This window comes from Hypanus sabinus, chromosome 2, assembly GCF_030144855.1.
Source record: "Hypanus sabinus isolate sHypSab1 chromosome 2, sHypSab1.hap1, whole genome shotgun sequence".
NCBI classification, from domain to species: domain Eukaryota; kingdom Metazoa; phylum Chordata; class Chondrichthyes; order Myliobatiformes; family Dasyatidae; genus Hypanus; species Hypanus sabinus.
Window position 1 is genome coordinate 13231543 of NC_082707.1, and position 18271 is coordinate 13249813.

Sequence of the window (18271 nt, forward strand, 5' to 3'; positions counted from 1 at the left end):
AATATTTGGGAAATTAAAATGTCTCACCACAACAACCCTGTCTGGGCAGCATCCTTGTAAATCTTCTGTGCACTCTTTCAACTTTATTAATATCCTTCCTGTAATTCGGTGACCAGAATTGCACACTATACTCCAAATGTGGCCTCACCAATGCCTTATACAACTTCACCATATCGTTCCAACTCTTATACTCAATATTTTGATTTGTAAAAGTCAATGTACCAAAAGCTGTCTTTAATACCCTATCTACATGTGACGCTACTTTTAGGGGATTTTGTATCTGTATTCCCAGATCCCTCTGTTCTATAGCATTTCCTCAGTACCCTACCATTTACTTTGTATTTTCTATCTTGGTTTTTCATTCGAAAGTACAATACCTCGCACTAGTCTGTATTAAACTCCATCTGCCATTTTTCAGCCCATCTTTTCCAGCTGGTCCAAATCCCTCTGCAAGCTTTGACAATCTTCCTCACTGTCCAGTGCACTTCCAATCTTTGTATCATTAGCAAATTTGGAGGTCGATAGCGTAACCATACGGGTGATGTGGAGGCAGGGAAAGAGCCCGTTGTTTGGTGTATAGCTGTCCCAGCTCGTGGTATTCTGTGGGAAAGTCGAGGCTTTCCAACACAGGTGAGGTCGCGGTAGCCTCCATAGGGGATGGAGCCGCTTGCAAGCAGGTGGCATGGCAAACCGGGCTCCATCTGGTTATCCTCCCAGTAGACCAGTCGATGTGGGTATGTAGTGGTTAAACGAGGGGTATCCCAGACTCTAGGGGCTTGATATCAATGGATTAGATTAAATCGTACCTTCTCTCTACGGTTCCTGGACAGCATCAAGGTAAGGGGTGGAATATAGTGGATGACCCGAGCCGGAAGTTTTCCGTCCAGCGCCCGGACCTTCAGAGGGGTACTTAACAGTTCCCGAGGAATTCCGGCCCGTGAGGCTATGTCCTCGTCCAGCAGAATTCCCTCGGCGCCGGAGTCCACTAAGGTGGATAGGGCAAGAGTCTGTTGATGATAGTTCAATGTAGCCAGGATTTGCATCCGGGTTTAGGGAATTGAAGGCAGTGTCGTCTGGCTCAACAGAACAGTCGGAGCTGGCGGGGAATATAGGTCGGGCGAAGATGGTGAGTTAGGCTGTGGGATGACACGAGGAGCGGGGCGATCGGTGTTTTTCTCTCAGATGCTCTCGAGTCGATTATCTAGGCTAGTGGCGAGAGAGACCAAAGTTCAGGCTGTCTGCGTCATCCCTCGCTGCCCTTCATTTTTATCTTGTCTGAGAGACCCTGTCGAAACACTTCCCGTAGTGCCTCGTTATTCCATCCAGAGTCGGCCGCTAATGTTCGGAACACTGTGGAGCATTCGGCTACGCTTCGCGAACCCTGACAGAGTGTTCGCAGCTGCTTAGAGGCGTCCTTACCGCGAAAGAGCTATTCAAAATCTATCCTCATTTCGGAGACGAAGGAGGAGAGGGAGGAACAGATCTCTGGTCGTTTGTGCCAGATCGTGGTGCCCCATATTAATGCTTTTCCTCGTAACAGCCCCATGATGTACGCAGTCTTCGATTTTTCCGAGGTGTACATACGTGGCTATTGCTCAAAAACCAAAGAGCATTGTAGTAAGAAGTCCCGGCACTTCCGTCGGTTCCCAGCGTAGGGTTCCGGTTCGGCTCGTACGGCTCTCGAGATTATTGTGTTGCTGATCCAAATGGCATTGCCATCCCAGGTTTTGTGGTTTGGTCAGACTTAGTTCTTGGAAGGGATGGAGTAAGGGAATCGGAAACCCGGTCAACCTGCTCACTTACCTTCTTTCCATCCTCGGACAGGGCACGAAGATTTTCCATTACTTCTCTGAGCAGTTGATCATGTCAGCCCAGTAGGGAGCCCTGACTGACAAGGGCCTGTTGCACGGGGTCCGTGTCCGCTGGGTTCATTCTAGGCCAGTTAGTTCTGTTGCAAGGACGTGACTGAGGACGAACTCAAGTGCAAGACACATGCACGGAGACAGGGTCGATATCCGTGAGCACAGTCGCGAACGTGCAGAGATAACCGGAAGAGTCTTCACTCGGAGACAAGGATCAATTAGAATATCCAGGGAATGGTGAAGAGCTAGGAACTAACAGTCCTAAGGGATCGGGAAATGAGGTTTACACACACGAGAACTGAACAACGAATTGGCAGCTCATTGCTGTGACGCCAGGGTTCTTATCCTGCATTCACTGATGGAAACCACGTGTGCTTAATTAATGGAACTGGGAGCAATTGGAAATCAGACGAGAGGATAAAGGCCCAGTCAAGGAGATAATAGCGAGATGGGGGATTGCCAAACGGGACCATGACACTGGCCCAACCAAAATATCCTATACGTTAAAACAAAACACGTCATCTAAATTGGTAAATATTGTTAGCATTCGCATGAATACTACTTTACCACAACAGTTAAGAAAACTTGAAGTATTTTAAAGAGTACACATAATAATATGCTGTGCAGCATTGATGGCAGTCCAGTGCAATGGTTCCGAATTAGAGGTACACAATAGAAACTTAAAATAGAGTGATGACATAAGAGCACCGAAAAGACAGAAGAGATTAAGAAAAACTGAAACATTGATAACAAAATTAGCGCGCCTAATTGAAGATAAAGTGGAAACCCTGAAGAATAAAGTTAAGAGAAAAGGTGAGGATATATAAGGCCCTTACAACATTAGACAAACGAACAAAAGTAAAACAAAATCTACATGAAATTCGCCCACAGTGTTGTGCCGACCATGTAATCTACTCTAGAAAATGGCTAGAATTTCCCTAGCACATAGCCCTCTATTTTTCCTAATTCCGTTTACCTATCTAAGAGTCTCTTAAAAGACCCTATTGCAACAGCCTCTAACACCACCGGTGGCAGTGCGTTCAAGGCACCCACCATTCTCTGTGTGAAAAACCTACATCTGACATCCCCCGTGTATCTACTTCCAAGCACCTTAAAAATGTGTGTTAGCAATTTCGGTACTGAGAAAAGCCTCTGGCTATCCACACGATCAATGTCTCTCATTATCGCATAAACATGTATCAGGTCAGCTCTCAGTCTCCTTTGCTCTAAGGAGAAAAGGTCAAATTCACTCAACGTATTCTCATAAGGTATACTCTCTAATCCAGGCAACATCCTTCTGAATTTCTTTTGCACTCTTTCTACAGTATCCACACTCTTCCTGTAATGAGGTGACAGAAACTAAACAGAGTACTCCAAGTGGGGTGGAACAATGATCTTATATAGCTCCAACATTACCTTACGGCTCTTCAACTCAGTCCCGATGCTGATGAATGTCAAAACACCAGGCACCCTCTTAACAAAAATTGTCAACCTGTGCAGCAGGTTTGAGTGCCCTATGGACACGGATCCCTTTAGCTCGCTGATCCTCCACACTGCAAGAGTCTTACCATGAATATTGTATTCTGTCTTCAATTTTGACCGACAAATAGGAACCACTTCATACTTATTTGAATTGAGCTCCATCTTCCACTTCTCAGCCCAGTTCTGCATCCTCGTAATGTCTCGCTGTCACCCATGGTAATCCTTCAGACTATCCACAATACAGCAAACTTTTTTTTTGTCATTAACATACTTACTAATCAGCCTTTCAATTTCAATATCCAGGTCAGGATACGAAGCACAAAGAACAGTGGTTCCAAAACAGATTCTGCAGAATACTGCGGGTCTCTGTCTGACTTGCAGAATATGAACCATCTGTAAACGACGCTTTCCCTCCTGTGTACAAGTTGATTCTGGAACCACATAGCAAAGTCCAAGTGGATCCCATGCCTCCTTAATTTGTAAATATTTGCATGGGAAAACTTATCAAATGCCTTACTGAAATCCATATACACTACATCCACTGTTCAACATTCATCAGCGTGTTTTGTTAAATCCTCGAACTATTCTATTAAGCTCGTAAGGCATGACCTGCAAAGCCTCTCTCAATGTTCGCTTGGAATTGCTTTGTTAGCCATAGTTGTGTCATTTGGCTTTTAGACTATCTCATTCTCTTTGGGATGTATACATCCTTTTTCTTCCGAGTTGCTTCCATAAATTCCAGCCATTGCTACCCTGCTGTCATTCTTGTCAGTGTTCGTTCCCAATGAATACTAGCCAACTCCTATTTCATGCTTCATTAATCCCTATGTAATGCAATGTAATACTGATATGTATGTCTTTGGGTTTTATCGAGCTGCAATTGATTTAATAACCTAATTTCGTCAAATTTAGTAATTAGATGGCAGGTTTAGAGGAAGACAACTATAAAGTAGACCGAGAGAGTCCCTCATGTTTATTTTGAAAACGCCGGTTGTTTTCATTTTCCTTTCTTGATAGATAATGATTATAGTACGCTAGCTTCATCACATTTTGTAGGAATTACACTAATATTAAGTGTAGTTTATGGATATCCCAGCGAAGGTGGGGCCTTTACAGAACAGGCGGTTTGCACTTGAACTGGAGGGTGTCTATTATCCTGGCGGGAAGGTTTGCAATGCTGCACGGTGGGGATTAAACTGGAGTTGCAGAAGTATGGGAACCAGAGCGCCAGAACAGTTAGGAGAGAGGCAGTAGAGGTAAATGTTGGTAAGACCTCAGGCAAAGTTAGGAATCGAAAGGTTGGAGCATACGGCAGAATTCTACCAGCATATTCTCTGTGGTGCTTTGGATTTCCAGCATCTGCGGACTTTCTCGTGTTTATGATTAGTCATAATCTGTCGCTTTGTGTTTTCGTCCAGAGTGATTACGATAATAAAACACTTCGGTGCAAAATTACAAAGCAGCAATCCAAATCCCGAGTCCCGGAAGGCAAATACTTCACTCCTATTTCCCGTGAGGGCTCACGAAGGCCGGATTAAACATTAAAACTGACTGCTCCAGCTAAATAGACCACGTTTTGCCCTGTCCCTGTCTCGTGCTGATACTCCAGTCTCCATTGCCATCACTCTTTCCACGCGTCCAATCCATCCATCCACACACCAGCCTCATCATTCTCAGTTCCCTTTCCCTCCTACCTTTCCTTCATTTATTCCATGCTTCAGCATCTTATCCTGATAGATTCCATCATCCCCGTTAAAACTCCCACCTTACTCCTCCCAGCCTCTGACACCATTCCCACTCTCCACAATTCCACCTGTCTTTCGCGCGTGAATCTGGTTAATCCTTCCCTTGATCCCTTTCTTATACTCTCACACAGGCTATCTTCCTTCTGTCTTTTTGGTTAGTAGCGGAAGCGACGCAACTGTACATTTCTCTCCCAGATCAGTTCGACTTCATGAGTTCATCTAGCAGTTTATCTGTTGATCTAAATTCGTCTGATAAATATTTACTAAAGCAATTCTAGGCGTGACGGATTGCAGTGAAAAGTTTAGATTGGCGAAGATGGAATTCAGCTCCTTGGAGCAAAGTAGATCAGGAAAAGTTCTGTAACAGCATATTATCATCTATGGTGGAGAAAAGGGAAGCTTACAGAGGCTACATACATCACCAAATGATTCTAGTTGAGACATGGGTTACTGATCTTGACCAGGCAGAGAACTGGTGCATTCAATACTCAGACACGATTGTTATTGTCCTGAAACGGAATACATGAACATACAAATCAAAACAGTGGCACACTTAACCGTTTATTGATTAAAATTGTCACTAACTCTCGCAAAGAAATTGATTGCATCCTGTGCAAAATTGTATTCATAGTAAACTACTTATTTCCAACTGCAAGTAAACGCGTCATTAAATTCAGAGTCAATTGTTGCAATCATAAACGCGTTATCAAACCACAAGACATATTGTTGTATATCTTTTAAACATTCCGCTCATCCTACTTTACCCATAATGTACTTCTTTGTGTTTTTTTCCGGAAAGATTACGATAATATAACACTTCGGTGCAAAAATGCAAAACAGCAATCCAAAACTGGAGGCCAGGATGGCAAACACTTCAACCGCCACCGTGTATTTCCCAGGAGAACTCACAGAGGCCGGAATAAAAGTGACCCAAACCGCACAAAAAATGAGCATGCTGAACGTTATACATTTTGCCTCGTTGAAGTTATCTGGCAGCTTCCGTGCAAGAAAGGCCAAGACAAAAGAGATACACGATAACAGGGCGATATATCCCGACGCCGAGTAGAAGGCTGCAGATGATCCTGTGTCACATTCTAAAATTATCGTCTCGCGGTAATATTTGATGTTGATCATTGGGAAAGGAGGCTCAATGAGCAGCCAAAGCACACATATTAAACACTGCACGGCCGCCAAGACGAAGACACTTATCCTCTGTTGTCTGGGACCAAACCATTTCATCCAGTTATTGCTGGGATGATTTGCCTTAAATGCCGTCAGCACCAGGATCGTTTTAACCAGAACACACGAGATACACAGAACAAACGAGACACCAAATGCTGTGCGGCGTAATACACAAGACCATACTGACGGTTTGCCAATGAATGTGACTGAGCACAAGAAACAGCAGCTTAACGCAAATAGAAGGAGGAAACTCAGCTCAGAATTGTTAGCTTTAACCAGAGGTGTGTCTCGATGTCGAAAGAAGATACCCGCTGTGAGACCAGATATGCACACTCCTACCAGAGAGATAATCATTAATACCATGCCCAGGATTTCGTTAAACGACAAATACTCTATGTTCTTCGGGATGCATTGATCTTTCCGTTCGTTAGACCAAAACATCGGAGGACACTTGATGCATTCTGTAGAGTCTAATAAAAACAAATTCCGTCATTACATGGTTGAGAAAGATGTGTTAAGAAAATTAGTGCAATTGCCATACTTCAACATATATTTCCGCTCACCAGAAGTGTTACTAATTTCTCCATCCGCACAGGAAGCGCAGTCGAAACAACAGATAGGTTGTCCTTTCCTGGCCGCTTTTCTTGTTCCAGGGGAACAACTTTCAGAACACACTGCCCGGGGAATCTTAAAGAAAGGAACACAGGCAATATTTTATTTCCTATTTCGAATGGAGCTCGTTGCCCTGCTACTGAGTGGAGCTCTTTTGTGACCCAGACTGGGGTAGCAATATGAATGTGTACTTTTTCATTAAAATTCTGTGTAAAGAAGCTCGTAATTGTGTAACAGTCTTATGCTGCAAATGACCAACCTGCTTTCTAATTCATTGGAAACTCCGTAGAAAATTCACAAGCTTTTCCGTGTTCGTGTATATTATTTTCAGAAAATATTTTAACTTTTCACAGCTACTTTACTATTATTAGAAGAAGGATGTCAAATGTTAGCCAGTGCAAGATAGAACTGAGAGCTGAGAAAGAGAGAGGATCCAATTATGGCCGATCTGATGGACAGCAATTTGTGTGTCTGAGTCGGTGTCGCCAATCTGTACCATTCAGGGGTTTCACATCCTCCCCGAGTCCGAATGATCCACTGATCCGTGGCATCACAAAGCTGGAAAGCACCACTGTTGCCCACAACCAGATGTTCAGGTACCAATAACTGCAAAGGAAGACGGAAGATGTGGCGAGAGAGCCAATTGGGGAAAAAGAATTCTTCGCTTTCTTTTCAGTATCAAACTAGATCTGTAACCTGAGTAACTATTTCTTGCAAGCTTGTGCAATTTAAGTTTGAAGTAAGTAAATATAGTTGAAAGTTTTACCAAATACATTTAACGTCATTATATTTGACGCTGCGCTGGAATTTAATCCACATGATCAACGTGGCGACTAGGTTCAAATAGACTCCCAGCCCCTTTATTGTTTTGATAGCATTATTTTCATTCGTTATACTATCCATTATAGCATGGATAATTAAGATTTAACAGTTAACTAAATTGGCCACTTTTAAAAAGTAACCATACCTCACGTTTACCACCGCTCCAGACAATGTGACGTGGGTTCAGCTCAAGTTCTTCACCCGGAGGCGCTGATCCATTGTAATATCCAACTTTCCGAACTTCCAGGCTACCGTCCGAATTCATTTGCCAGTTTACAATGTCATAAGCGGCTGTTGGATTTCCTTTTTCATCAAAATGCACCTTCTCCCCAACTTGCGTCGTGAAGGAAATTGATTTCATGTAATAGAGGAGCTAAAATAAATTCCAAGAGAATTTCTAACGGTTATTATCGAGAAGAAACGAAATTGTCTTTAAAAAATTATCGCCAAATAACGATATCTGTGGCATGAATTAGCAAGTTTGTTTCTACTGAGAATGACCGAGTGATGCAACACAGACAAACTGTCTAAGATCCAAAATGCCATGCTAATCATAACACTCACCCTGCTGGTCCGAGCTCCCTGCGTTCGTCCCATATTTATAGCAGGACTCTCCATCCATGTAAATCTGAAAAAGCTGCTTAGATCTTGCCATTTCATCCGCCTCGAACACTTCCTCAGTCAACTTATCCCAGTTGCTCACTACCCTCTATGCAAACTATTGGTCAGTCACTTGTCATTCATTTTCTCCCCATTTTAACCTCAGGCAAGATATCACAGGACAAAGGACCAATGCATTGCGTCTTAACCACACACACACACACACACACACACACACACACACACACGCACACACACACACACACACACACACACACACACACACACACACACACACACACACGCACACACACACACACACACACACACACACACACACACACACACACACACACAGAGTTCCATACGGACTCCAGCTTTAAAAAAAAACTTTACTTTAGAGGGCAGAGCAAACCGGAAAGAAGACAATTTCTGCGACGTCACCAATAAGTTAGATAACTACATAATAGTTGACCGGCTCCTAAATACCATTCATAACTAATCAATGCCAACATGCCTAAAGGCCGCTTCACCGTCCTGTTGACAAGCGCAGCCACTATATGCGAAAGTGCATGCTAATATCTCTCTATTCTGCAAAACTCGCAATTGCCTTGCCATTCACTTTTTAAGTAATATCCTGTTTAGAATGTCCAAAATGCATCACCTATATTGTACGATGCCTTAATAAGTGTTTCTCTTTAAGCATTTCAAAACTGAACATTGTTCCTTCTTTCATGATATTGCAAAGAACAACTGTTCCTTTAGCTGTCCAGACCTTAAATCTAGCATCCAGGTTATTCGGCGTAAAATCACAGTCATATGCACACTATTTAAGAATTACCATATTTCTCTCTAGTTTATATTCGTTTATAGTAGTTTTCCATATTTTAAGAGTCCATTTCATCCATAAGTTATCAGTAGTATTTATTTACCTTTCTATGTTGTTATCAGCCAAAATTGCCTGTATGGAGATGAAAGGTATCTTCCCTTCAATGTATCAGTATTCGGCTCTTACCGGTATTTGCAGATGCGACATTATGTTAATAGGAGGGTGAAAAATGTAACCGAGGCAAGTACATGTTAGATAGAACTATTTAGAAAAGCATATAATTCGGATAATGGTAGTAGAATCATTTCAAGCGTGTTTAAGGGTCTGTCAAATCTTAAAACACACTCGACTTCATACATTAAAACAAAATGGGAGAAGGAAGTAGGGATAACTATATCTGAGGAAGAATGGACAATAATAAGGAGGCATCAATTGAATTGTACCAATTCACAGAAATGGAGGGAGTTTGGGTGGAATGACCTGATAAGATAATTTATTACACCCTCACAGAAATCTCATTATGATAGTAACCTCCCTGTTTGCTGGAGAAATTGTGGAAATCAAAGTGCAAACTATTACCATATTTTCTGAAATATCCCTGTTACCAAAGGCTATTGGAGTGGGATACTCAATGCCCTACAAGACATTTATAAATGTGAATACCCTTAGAAAGTAAGACCATATATTTTGGGTATATACCTCAAGAATGGTTGAAAAGAGATAAATATTTAATGAATATACTGCTGGTGGCTTGCAAAAGTACCCTTACCAGGAAATGATTATCACAGCAGAGCCCATCATTAAACACAAGGACGGAAATTACAAAGGACATTTACAAAATGGAGAAGATAACAGCATCCGTCAATGATAAATTGAAATAATTTGATTCATACTGGGAAAAATGCTTTAACTACATACTGCATAGACTGATTTTATTCTCACAGATCAATGATTATATTCTTTAAAAGAAAAACAGATCACTACCTACTTGTATATAGTTTTCCTTTACTTTGTTCTTTCTTTTTCTTTCTTTTCTTTTCTATAAATGTATACCTCAAATAAATACTGTATGGAAATTTATGGCAAACATTAATATATGATTAGACATACAGTATCTGAAATATACTTTATGGAAATGTTTGTATGGTGCTGAATTTCAATTAAAGAAAACCAAATTGCAAAATAATGCAAGATGTCTTAAAATGGATGAAGTGTAATGGAATCGGTTCCATACCTGCCATGTTTGAAAGGTTGAAAATCGTGCACATGTGTTGTTCACAAATGGCCCTTTTCCTCTTTCACATGAAAACATGTCATGAAGCGCATGAGCAAAAGCGTACACCGCTTTATATACATTATAAGAGTTCCCGTCCAAGGTCATGTCGGTATACGCGTTGTTGATTTGATGCAAACTCTCACTTCCGCTACACAACGTGAGAGCGCCAAATGAACTGACTGCGTCCGTCAGGTTTTGCAAACTTAGAGTACACTTGAAGGTGGTTTCCCAGAACTCCCTTACCAATGAATTACCGGGAAATCTAGAAGGATGGACTGTGAGCAGGAAGTCTCTCATCCCTGAAACTTTTACTGCAGGCAGTGCAGTCCCGATTGCTGCGGCAGAGAAGTGCCGCCCTCTATCTACATTTACGAAGTCCGCTGTTATCCAACCCTCACTACCCACCCACTGCACGCCACTGAGGTTTTGTCGTAGAACCTCCTCAAATAAAATGCGCATTTCCCCAAGTGAAGCAAAGGCTACCACAACCTTTGTGGTCGCTTTTTTGATCACTTGCACTATCCTGGTGATCTTCTCTGCCGGGTCCGTTCTGTGAAATGATTCGGAAAAGGCAATGCAAACCCCAAACTCATGAGTAGCTTCTACAAATGCTCTCATCCCCGAATTGCCATAGTCATCGTCGCTGTTAATTGTTCCAATCCAAGTCCATCCAAACCTCTGAATCACATGTGCCAGCGCCTTGGACTGATGCTCGTCACTTGGAATAGTTCGATGAAAAGTCGGATATTCGTTCCTGTCGCTGAGACAGACACACGTTGAAAGGTAACTGACCTGCATTAAATTAGACAGTTAGACTTTAAATTAATGTGTGGGTTTTGACAGTTAAAATATTTCACTTTGCTTTCAGTGGTTACTATTTCATGTACACCTGCTCTCTAATGCAAACATCTAATTAGCCAATAATGCGGCAAGAACCTTGTGTACAAAAACATACAGACATAGAATTATGGTAAAGTATAGTACATACATATGCCCTTCGTCCTACCTAGTCCATTCCGAAAGCACTTAAACTGCCTACTACTGTCGGACTGCACCGTGACAGTAACCCTACCTTCCCCTCCCATCCATGCACTTACCCAAACTTCGCTTAAACGTTCAAATTCCGCTCGAAGTCACCGCTTGTGTTGGCAGTTCATCCACACTCTGACGATACTCTTGAGTAAAGAAGTTTCCCCTGCTGTTCCCTTTAAACCTTTCAACTTCCACCATTAACACGTGACCTCTGATTGAGGTCGCAGCCAACCACAACTGCATATTCTACTCATATTTTTGAGTACCTCTATTCTCTACGTTCGAAGAAATAAGGCCACAACCAAGTAATTCTTTCCTTGAAGCATACCCGGATTCACCCAGGTAAATTTTCTCTGTACTCATCAAACCTTATGTGTACATTTCCACATCTCTGTGTATCTTTACTGCAGGTAAGTGAAGAAAAGTGCTCACAATACTCCAAATTAGGCCTCGGCAACATCTTATACAACTCCTACATACCATCGCGTATTCCCCACTCAATACTTTGATCTTTGAAGGCCAATACGCCAGAAGGTTTCTTTATCAACCTCTCTAACAATGACGCCGCTTTCAACGAATTCCCAAAACCCCTTGTTCTACACACTCTTCAGTACCGTAATGGTCACGATGATTAGAAATGCAACACGTTACACTTCTGCATTAAATTCCATCCGTCAGTCTTCAGCCCATATTTCCACTTTATGCAGATCCAACTGATGGCCTTCCTTGCTACTCACTACCTCCCAGATCTTGGTTTTATCCGCAAATTTGTTGATCGAGTTGTTTACATTTTTATTCAGATCATTGTTACAGATAACAGACAACAGCAGACCCCGCGCAGATCACTATGGCACTCCACTAGTCATAGGTCTCAATGTCTAATCCAATTTACTACGTCATCTTGAACGTCGAGCAACTGAACATTCTTGATCTACATCCCATGAGCGACCTTGTGAAATGGTTGACAAATGTTCAGGTAACCAACATCCACAGATTTCTCTTCATACACTTTCCTGGTATCTTCCTCGAAAAACTCCATACGATTCATCAGACATGACCTACCACGCACGAAGCCATTCTGACTACATTTAATCAATCCAAGTCTATCCAAGTACTTAAATTTCCGGTCCTCTATAATACTTTTAAACAACTTTTCCGTAACTGTTGTCAGACACAACGGCCTATAATTTCCTGGTTTATTTTTAGAGCCTTTCATAAACGGCGGAACAACATTAACTAGCCTCCTGTCCTCTGGTACCTCTTCTGTCGCTAAGCACGATTTAAATGTCTTTACTAGTACACTCTCCCCTCCCCCACAGGGTCCGAGGGAACGTCTGCTAGGCGCTGGGGATTAATCCACACGATTTTCCTTCAGGACAGAAACTCCCATCTTCTCTACACTCTGTTTACGATCCATAAAGTCGTTGCCACTTTGCAGCACCACTATCGACCCTGTGTTTGTCTCCCTGAGAAAATGCAAGGCAAAAGATATATTTAAAATTTCCCTGCTGAATGGCTGGGATTGCTCCGCATAACAGGCTCTGCACTTCACAAAGAATGGTCCGAAAAGCAAAATTCATCCAGTGAGCGGCAGTACCTTGGGCAAAACGGCTTGATAATTGGACATGTCAGAGTAGAAAGGTCTGGTTAGCAGGCAGGAAGGGAAAAGTTAAGCAAATAACTACACGTTTCAACAGTTATGTATCAAAGTGCATCTCTGAAAGCACACGTTTAACAACAGCAGAAGACCACGAACATGCACTCAGTCATACTTTGCTATGTATAGTAGGTACACAAAGTGGCCACTGACGGTAATTCGAATAAAATAAGTGCAAACACCACAAGGTGGTTAGTAATAAAAGTTAAGATCGGTATCATTCAGTATACATTGGAGTTTACATCTCCTGACTACAATTATTTTTAAACAATTCTCACCAGCGGTATTCTGAAAGGTCCGGCAGTCTTCGCAATGGCCATGGACACCGAAGACCCAGCTCCACCAACGATCCCAGGGATATTCAGAGGCCCGTCGCACAGTTGGTTAACGTATGTTTCCTCCTGACCGTTCACCAGAGCCAATACAACCTTTGTTGAAATCTCGGGGGAGTTGCAGTCATCGTGAATCCTGTAGCCTAGTGTGATGTTCGGGAGGAGTTTCTCATCTCTGTTTATTTCTTCAATTGTAAATATCATTGTCTGCAACATGCGGAATCCCAGTAAATTAAAACTGAAAATCAACCAAAGATTAGCATTGGAGTTGAAGTTGGTTTGTTATATTTACCGCGATGTAGTCAGAGAAGATGCTTCTATTTTCCTTGAAATATTCATTTCAATGATATTGTTCGTAGTACAGTAATAGGATAGTAGCCACACAGTTCTCCTTCCTGCCAATATTCCACAGAGCAAAGAACTACTAGAGACACAACTATGTGTATTTAAATCGTAAACCATTTAATATGACAAAAACAAGTTCAGCAAAAAATCATCACACTTTCGAAATTGAAACAATAAAGCATAACCACCAAAAATGAACTGACCTTTTACATCTGGTTTCTTCTGTTCGGTTGGTAAATGAATTTATCTGCTGGATACTGCGAAAGTGCACACTGAACATCCCTCCTAGTACAACGTCCCCATCTTTAGATATGTTGGGGAGCTGGATTCTTTCTCGAAGCCTGCAATTTAGCGCATCTAAACCCAGTGTAAAAGATGACCCTACAAGGACTCTGAACAGAAAATGAAACATTGCAGTAATGCAGTAGCTACTACTGACTGAATACTGCAGCTTATATTCCTATATATTTGTCATACGATGACTATGAGTTTAATACACAAGAGCATACCCACAACAGGGAACTATACCTGCAAGAAATTAATCAACGTCTCAAAGGAGTATAACTAATTTTACGAAATTGCGATATATCCAATGTGCTAATTAAAACGATATAATCTAAACTGGAAGATAAATGCAGAGCGGCAAATTAAATACACCCAACAATTGAGCGCATCAAAAAATGACTTTGTCTAATAACGATAATTCTTTATTAACGCTGTGGACTTAAACAAATCAAAGATTAACCAGGCAGCTTCAAGGAATCACTTTGGTATTTACTTTCACAAATAAGACTATAAGACCATAAGACATAGAAGTACAATTGGCCATTCAGTACATCAAGCCAGTTTCGCCATCACATCATGATTGAGACCAGATCACACTCAACCCCATACACCTGAATTCTCGCCATATCCTTCGATGCACTAACAAATCAGAAAACGATAATCTTCGGCCTAACATATTCGCACGGACATGGCCTCCACCTCAGTCTATAGCAAAGCATTCCAGAGGTCTACTTCTCTTTAGCTATTAAAAATATAATTACTTACCTCTTTCCTAAAGGGTCAGCTCTCATGTTTAAGACCGTGCCCCTTAAGTCTAGAAACCCCCACCATAGAAAACCCCCTCTACATATCCACATTATCTAGATATCCAACATTCGACAGGTCTTAATTAGATCTCCCCACCTTCTATTAATTTCCAGTGAGTGCAGGGCCAAAACTGCCAGGCGGCCCTCATATGTTAACACAAAATACTCTGCGGATGCCGGGGTCAAAGCAACACGTACAACACGCTGGAGGAAACGAACAGTCAGCGTTTCGGACCGACATCCTGACGAAGTGTCTCGGCCCGAAACATAGACTTCGTTTCCAAAGATGCTGCACAACCTGCTGAGCTCCTCCAGCATGTTGTACGTGGTCCTCATATGCTAACCCCTCCATTCCAGGAATCATGCTCGTGAACCTCCTCTGAACTATCTCCAATCATAACACACCCTTTCTGAGGTATGGGGCAAAAGCTATTGATAATGCTGCAAGTGCGGCCTGCCTAGTGTCTTAGAAAGCCTCAGCAAGATCTTTTTGCTCTTACGTTATATTCCGCTTGAAATAAACGACAACAATGCTTTTGCCCTCTTTACCACAAACACAACCTGTAAATTAACCTTCCGAGAATTTTGCACGGGGACTCCCAAGTCCCTCTGAAACGTCTCCCCATTTATATAAAAATCTGCATAATTGGTTTAAGTTGTTTTTTGCTTTTTTACTTACCGCTGTCGTTTGTGAACTTCTTTCTCTATGGGACATAGCTATCCTGCGCTTTATCAACTATTCGCAGAAACTTCAGCCATCTCAGCATTGCCTTCATCCCCGCCAAAGCTCTCCTCCAGTCCACCTTGGTAGGCTCCTCTCTCATGACTCTGCAATTTCCTTTATTCTATTACAATACTGATACATGTTACTTAAGGTTCTCCCTCTCGAATTGCAGTATCGATTCAATCATCTTATTATCACTGCCTCCAAAAAGGATTCCTTTACGTTAAGTTCCCTCATAAGCTATGGCATATTGTAAAACACCCAATCTAAGATAGACCTTCCCCGAGTAGACTCAAGCACAAGCTGATCTAAAAAGTAGGCATACAACAAATTCCCTCTCTTGCGATCCAACACTATCCTCATTTTCCCAAACCCCTTCCAAATTAATGCCCGCCATTACAATTGTGTCACCACCGTTTCCAATTCCCTTTACAATCTCAATCCCATATTTTTGGCTATATTTGGAGGCCTATATACTATACTATACTATACTATACTGTATTTTTACCCTTTCAGTTTCTTAACTCCATCCATAAAGATTCAATATTCTCTGACACTATGTCACCTCTTTATAAATATGTAATTATAACCTTTACCAACAGAGCCACACTACTGCCTCTGCCTTTCTGCTTGACCTTCCGATACAATGTATGACCTTTGACGGTGTGCTCCTAGCTCCTGGCTCCTAATCAGACGAGGGGATTAAGGCCCCATTCATGAGGTAATAGCAAGATGGGGGATTGCCAGACCGGACCATGACAGTTAAGACTATTAGAGAGGGTTTAAATTAGAATTGCTTGGGGGTTGTAACCGAACTGAAGTGACGGAGGAATTTTCTGCAAAGAACTGTGCAATGCTACTGTGGAAAACTAGGCAGTCACTATTCGTAATTCTGTGGCAATGCCCTGGTGAATCGATCGAGGAGCTGTTTCCCAAGTCAATTGCCGTTCAGCCCAAGTCTGTAAGCAAAGGTTTCAGCTTTTTTCCATGTTCCAATTAACTGTACTATGGCAAAAAAAAACTGCTGGTGGCCATCGTACTTTTGATTTTTCAAGACCAACATAAAATGGAAGCCAAAACGGTCCTGCATCATAACCCAACCTACTATACTTGGAAGGTTTATGTCTGTGGCCAGGAAAACTATGTCCTCACCCTGCAAGTTTGTAATTGACTTGTGTTGATGCATCAGGAGTGGCATTACAGCATTCAATGAAATCTGCCGTTTACAGGAGGCACCAGGGCAAGGACACGGGTATGGTCTGAACTCAGAGAGTTCATAATGGTCTGCTTTTTCTGTATGTGGTAGCGTTATTTCACAACCTGAAGAGGCATACGTACAGGGAAACATTATGGAGTTAGCCACATTTTCCATGGTCAAGTTACGAATGGAACCCAAAGGGCCCCTGCAGATGAGACAGCATGTGAACTTAGGACGACATTTGCTGCAGACAAGGTGGCCACTCTGGCACAGAAGAACTGATGGCAGCCGATAGTCAAAGCAAGCTGGACACTCAAAAAGACTTGCTAAATCACTGTTGGAAACTGTGGTTCATGTCAATGCAGGTGTAGGGATACACTTTGATGTACCTGTAGGGAGTGCAGTGGCAGTCTGACGACTTCTTTCTGCACCGCAAGGCAAAAAGAAAATGCACCTTATTTTTAAGAATGCCCTGTCAATCGCCCTAACCACACCGAGCAGGTACGCACCTTAATCGGCTCTCGCTCGGTTCGGCGCCTTTTGTCCAGAGAGAAAACAACCGCCGCCGTTTTTCAAGACCTAATCACTGATGTGCTGAGGGAGTTTAATAATCGCTTTGTGTTCATCTACCTAAATGATATCTTGATATTTTCTATCAGCCCCCAGAAACACATTCACCATGTCCGCCTAGTCCTCCAGATACTGTGGGATAGCAAGATTTTTGTGACGGCGGAGAAATGTGAGTTCCACGTCCCTTCGGTCAGCTTCCAGGGTTACACCATCGAGAGCGGGCAGGTGAGGGTAGATCTCGAGAAGATCTGGAAGGTGGAAGAATGGCCCAGACGCAAGCAACTTCAGCGGTTTTTGGGATTTACAAACTTTTATCGCCCATTTATCAGGGATTACAGTCGGATCCGGGGTAGGGACAGTCCTGTCCAGTCGATCATGTCCGGACGGAAAGTTTCATTCCTGTGCCTTCTTTTCTAGCCGGCTATTGCCCGCCGAGCGGAATTACGAGGTGGGGAAACGGGAACTACTGGCGTCAAGCTAGCATTGGAGGAGTGGAGGCAATAGCTGGAGGGGGCAGAACACCCGTTTATTGTTTGGACTGATCGTAAGAACATGGTATATATTCACAACGCCAAACGTTTGAACTCCCTGCAGGCCGGTTGGGATTTTTTTTTGGACGGTTCAAGTTTTCCATCACAAACCGTCCAGTATCCAAGAACGGAAAGCCGGACGCGCTCTCCCGCCAATACAACTCCAAGGAGGTCCACAGAGACTAACCTCCCACCATCCTGTGTGGTGGCAACACTCACTTGGGAGATTTAGTCCATAGTACAGGAAGCTTAACGGGATGACCCTGACCCCGGCAATGGAACCGCCGATCGCCCTTTTGTGCCTAATTCCGTCAGATCTCAGGTTCTCCGGTGGGGGCGCACATCTCATTACGCCTGCTACCCCTGTAGTCATCGGGCACTG

At 42.6% G+C, this 18271-nt stretch overlaps 1 protein-coding gene and 1 pseudogene across 1 annotated transcript; both read right to left on the minus strand.

Annotated features, from left to right (window-relative positions):
• Positions 1 to 324: 324 nt before the first annotated feature.
• LOC132403103 (extracellular calcium-sensing receptor-like) lies at positions 325 to 13662 on the minus strand. The gene is made up of 6 exons (XM_059986393.1): positions 13378 to 13662; positions 10369 to 11202; positions 7851 to 8078; positions 6835 to 6958; positions 5849 to 6741; positions 325 to 345 (listed from the first exon to the last, which is right to left on the minus strand). The coding sequence occupies exons 1-6, from the start codon at positions 13645 to 13647 to the stop codon at positions 325 to 327; spliced, it is 2370 nt and encodes a 789-aa protein (XP_059842376.1). The 5' UTR covers positions 13648 to 13662.
• A 2700-nt stretch (positions 13663 to 16362) lies between these two features.
• LOC132403110 (E3 ubiquitin-protein ligase SIAH1-like) lies at positions 16363 to 18238 on the minus strand (annotated as a pseudogene).
• Positions 18239 to 18271: the final 33 nt, after the last annotated feature.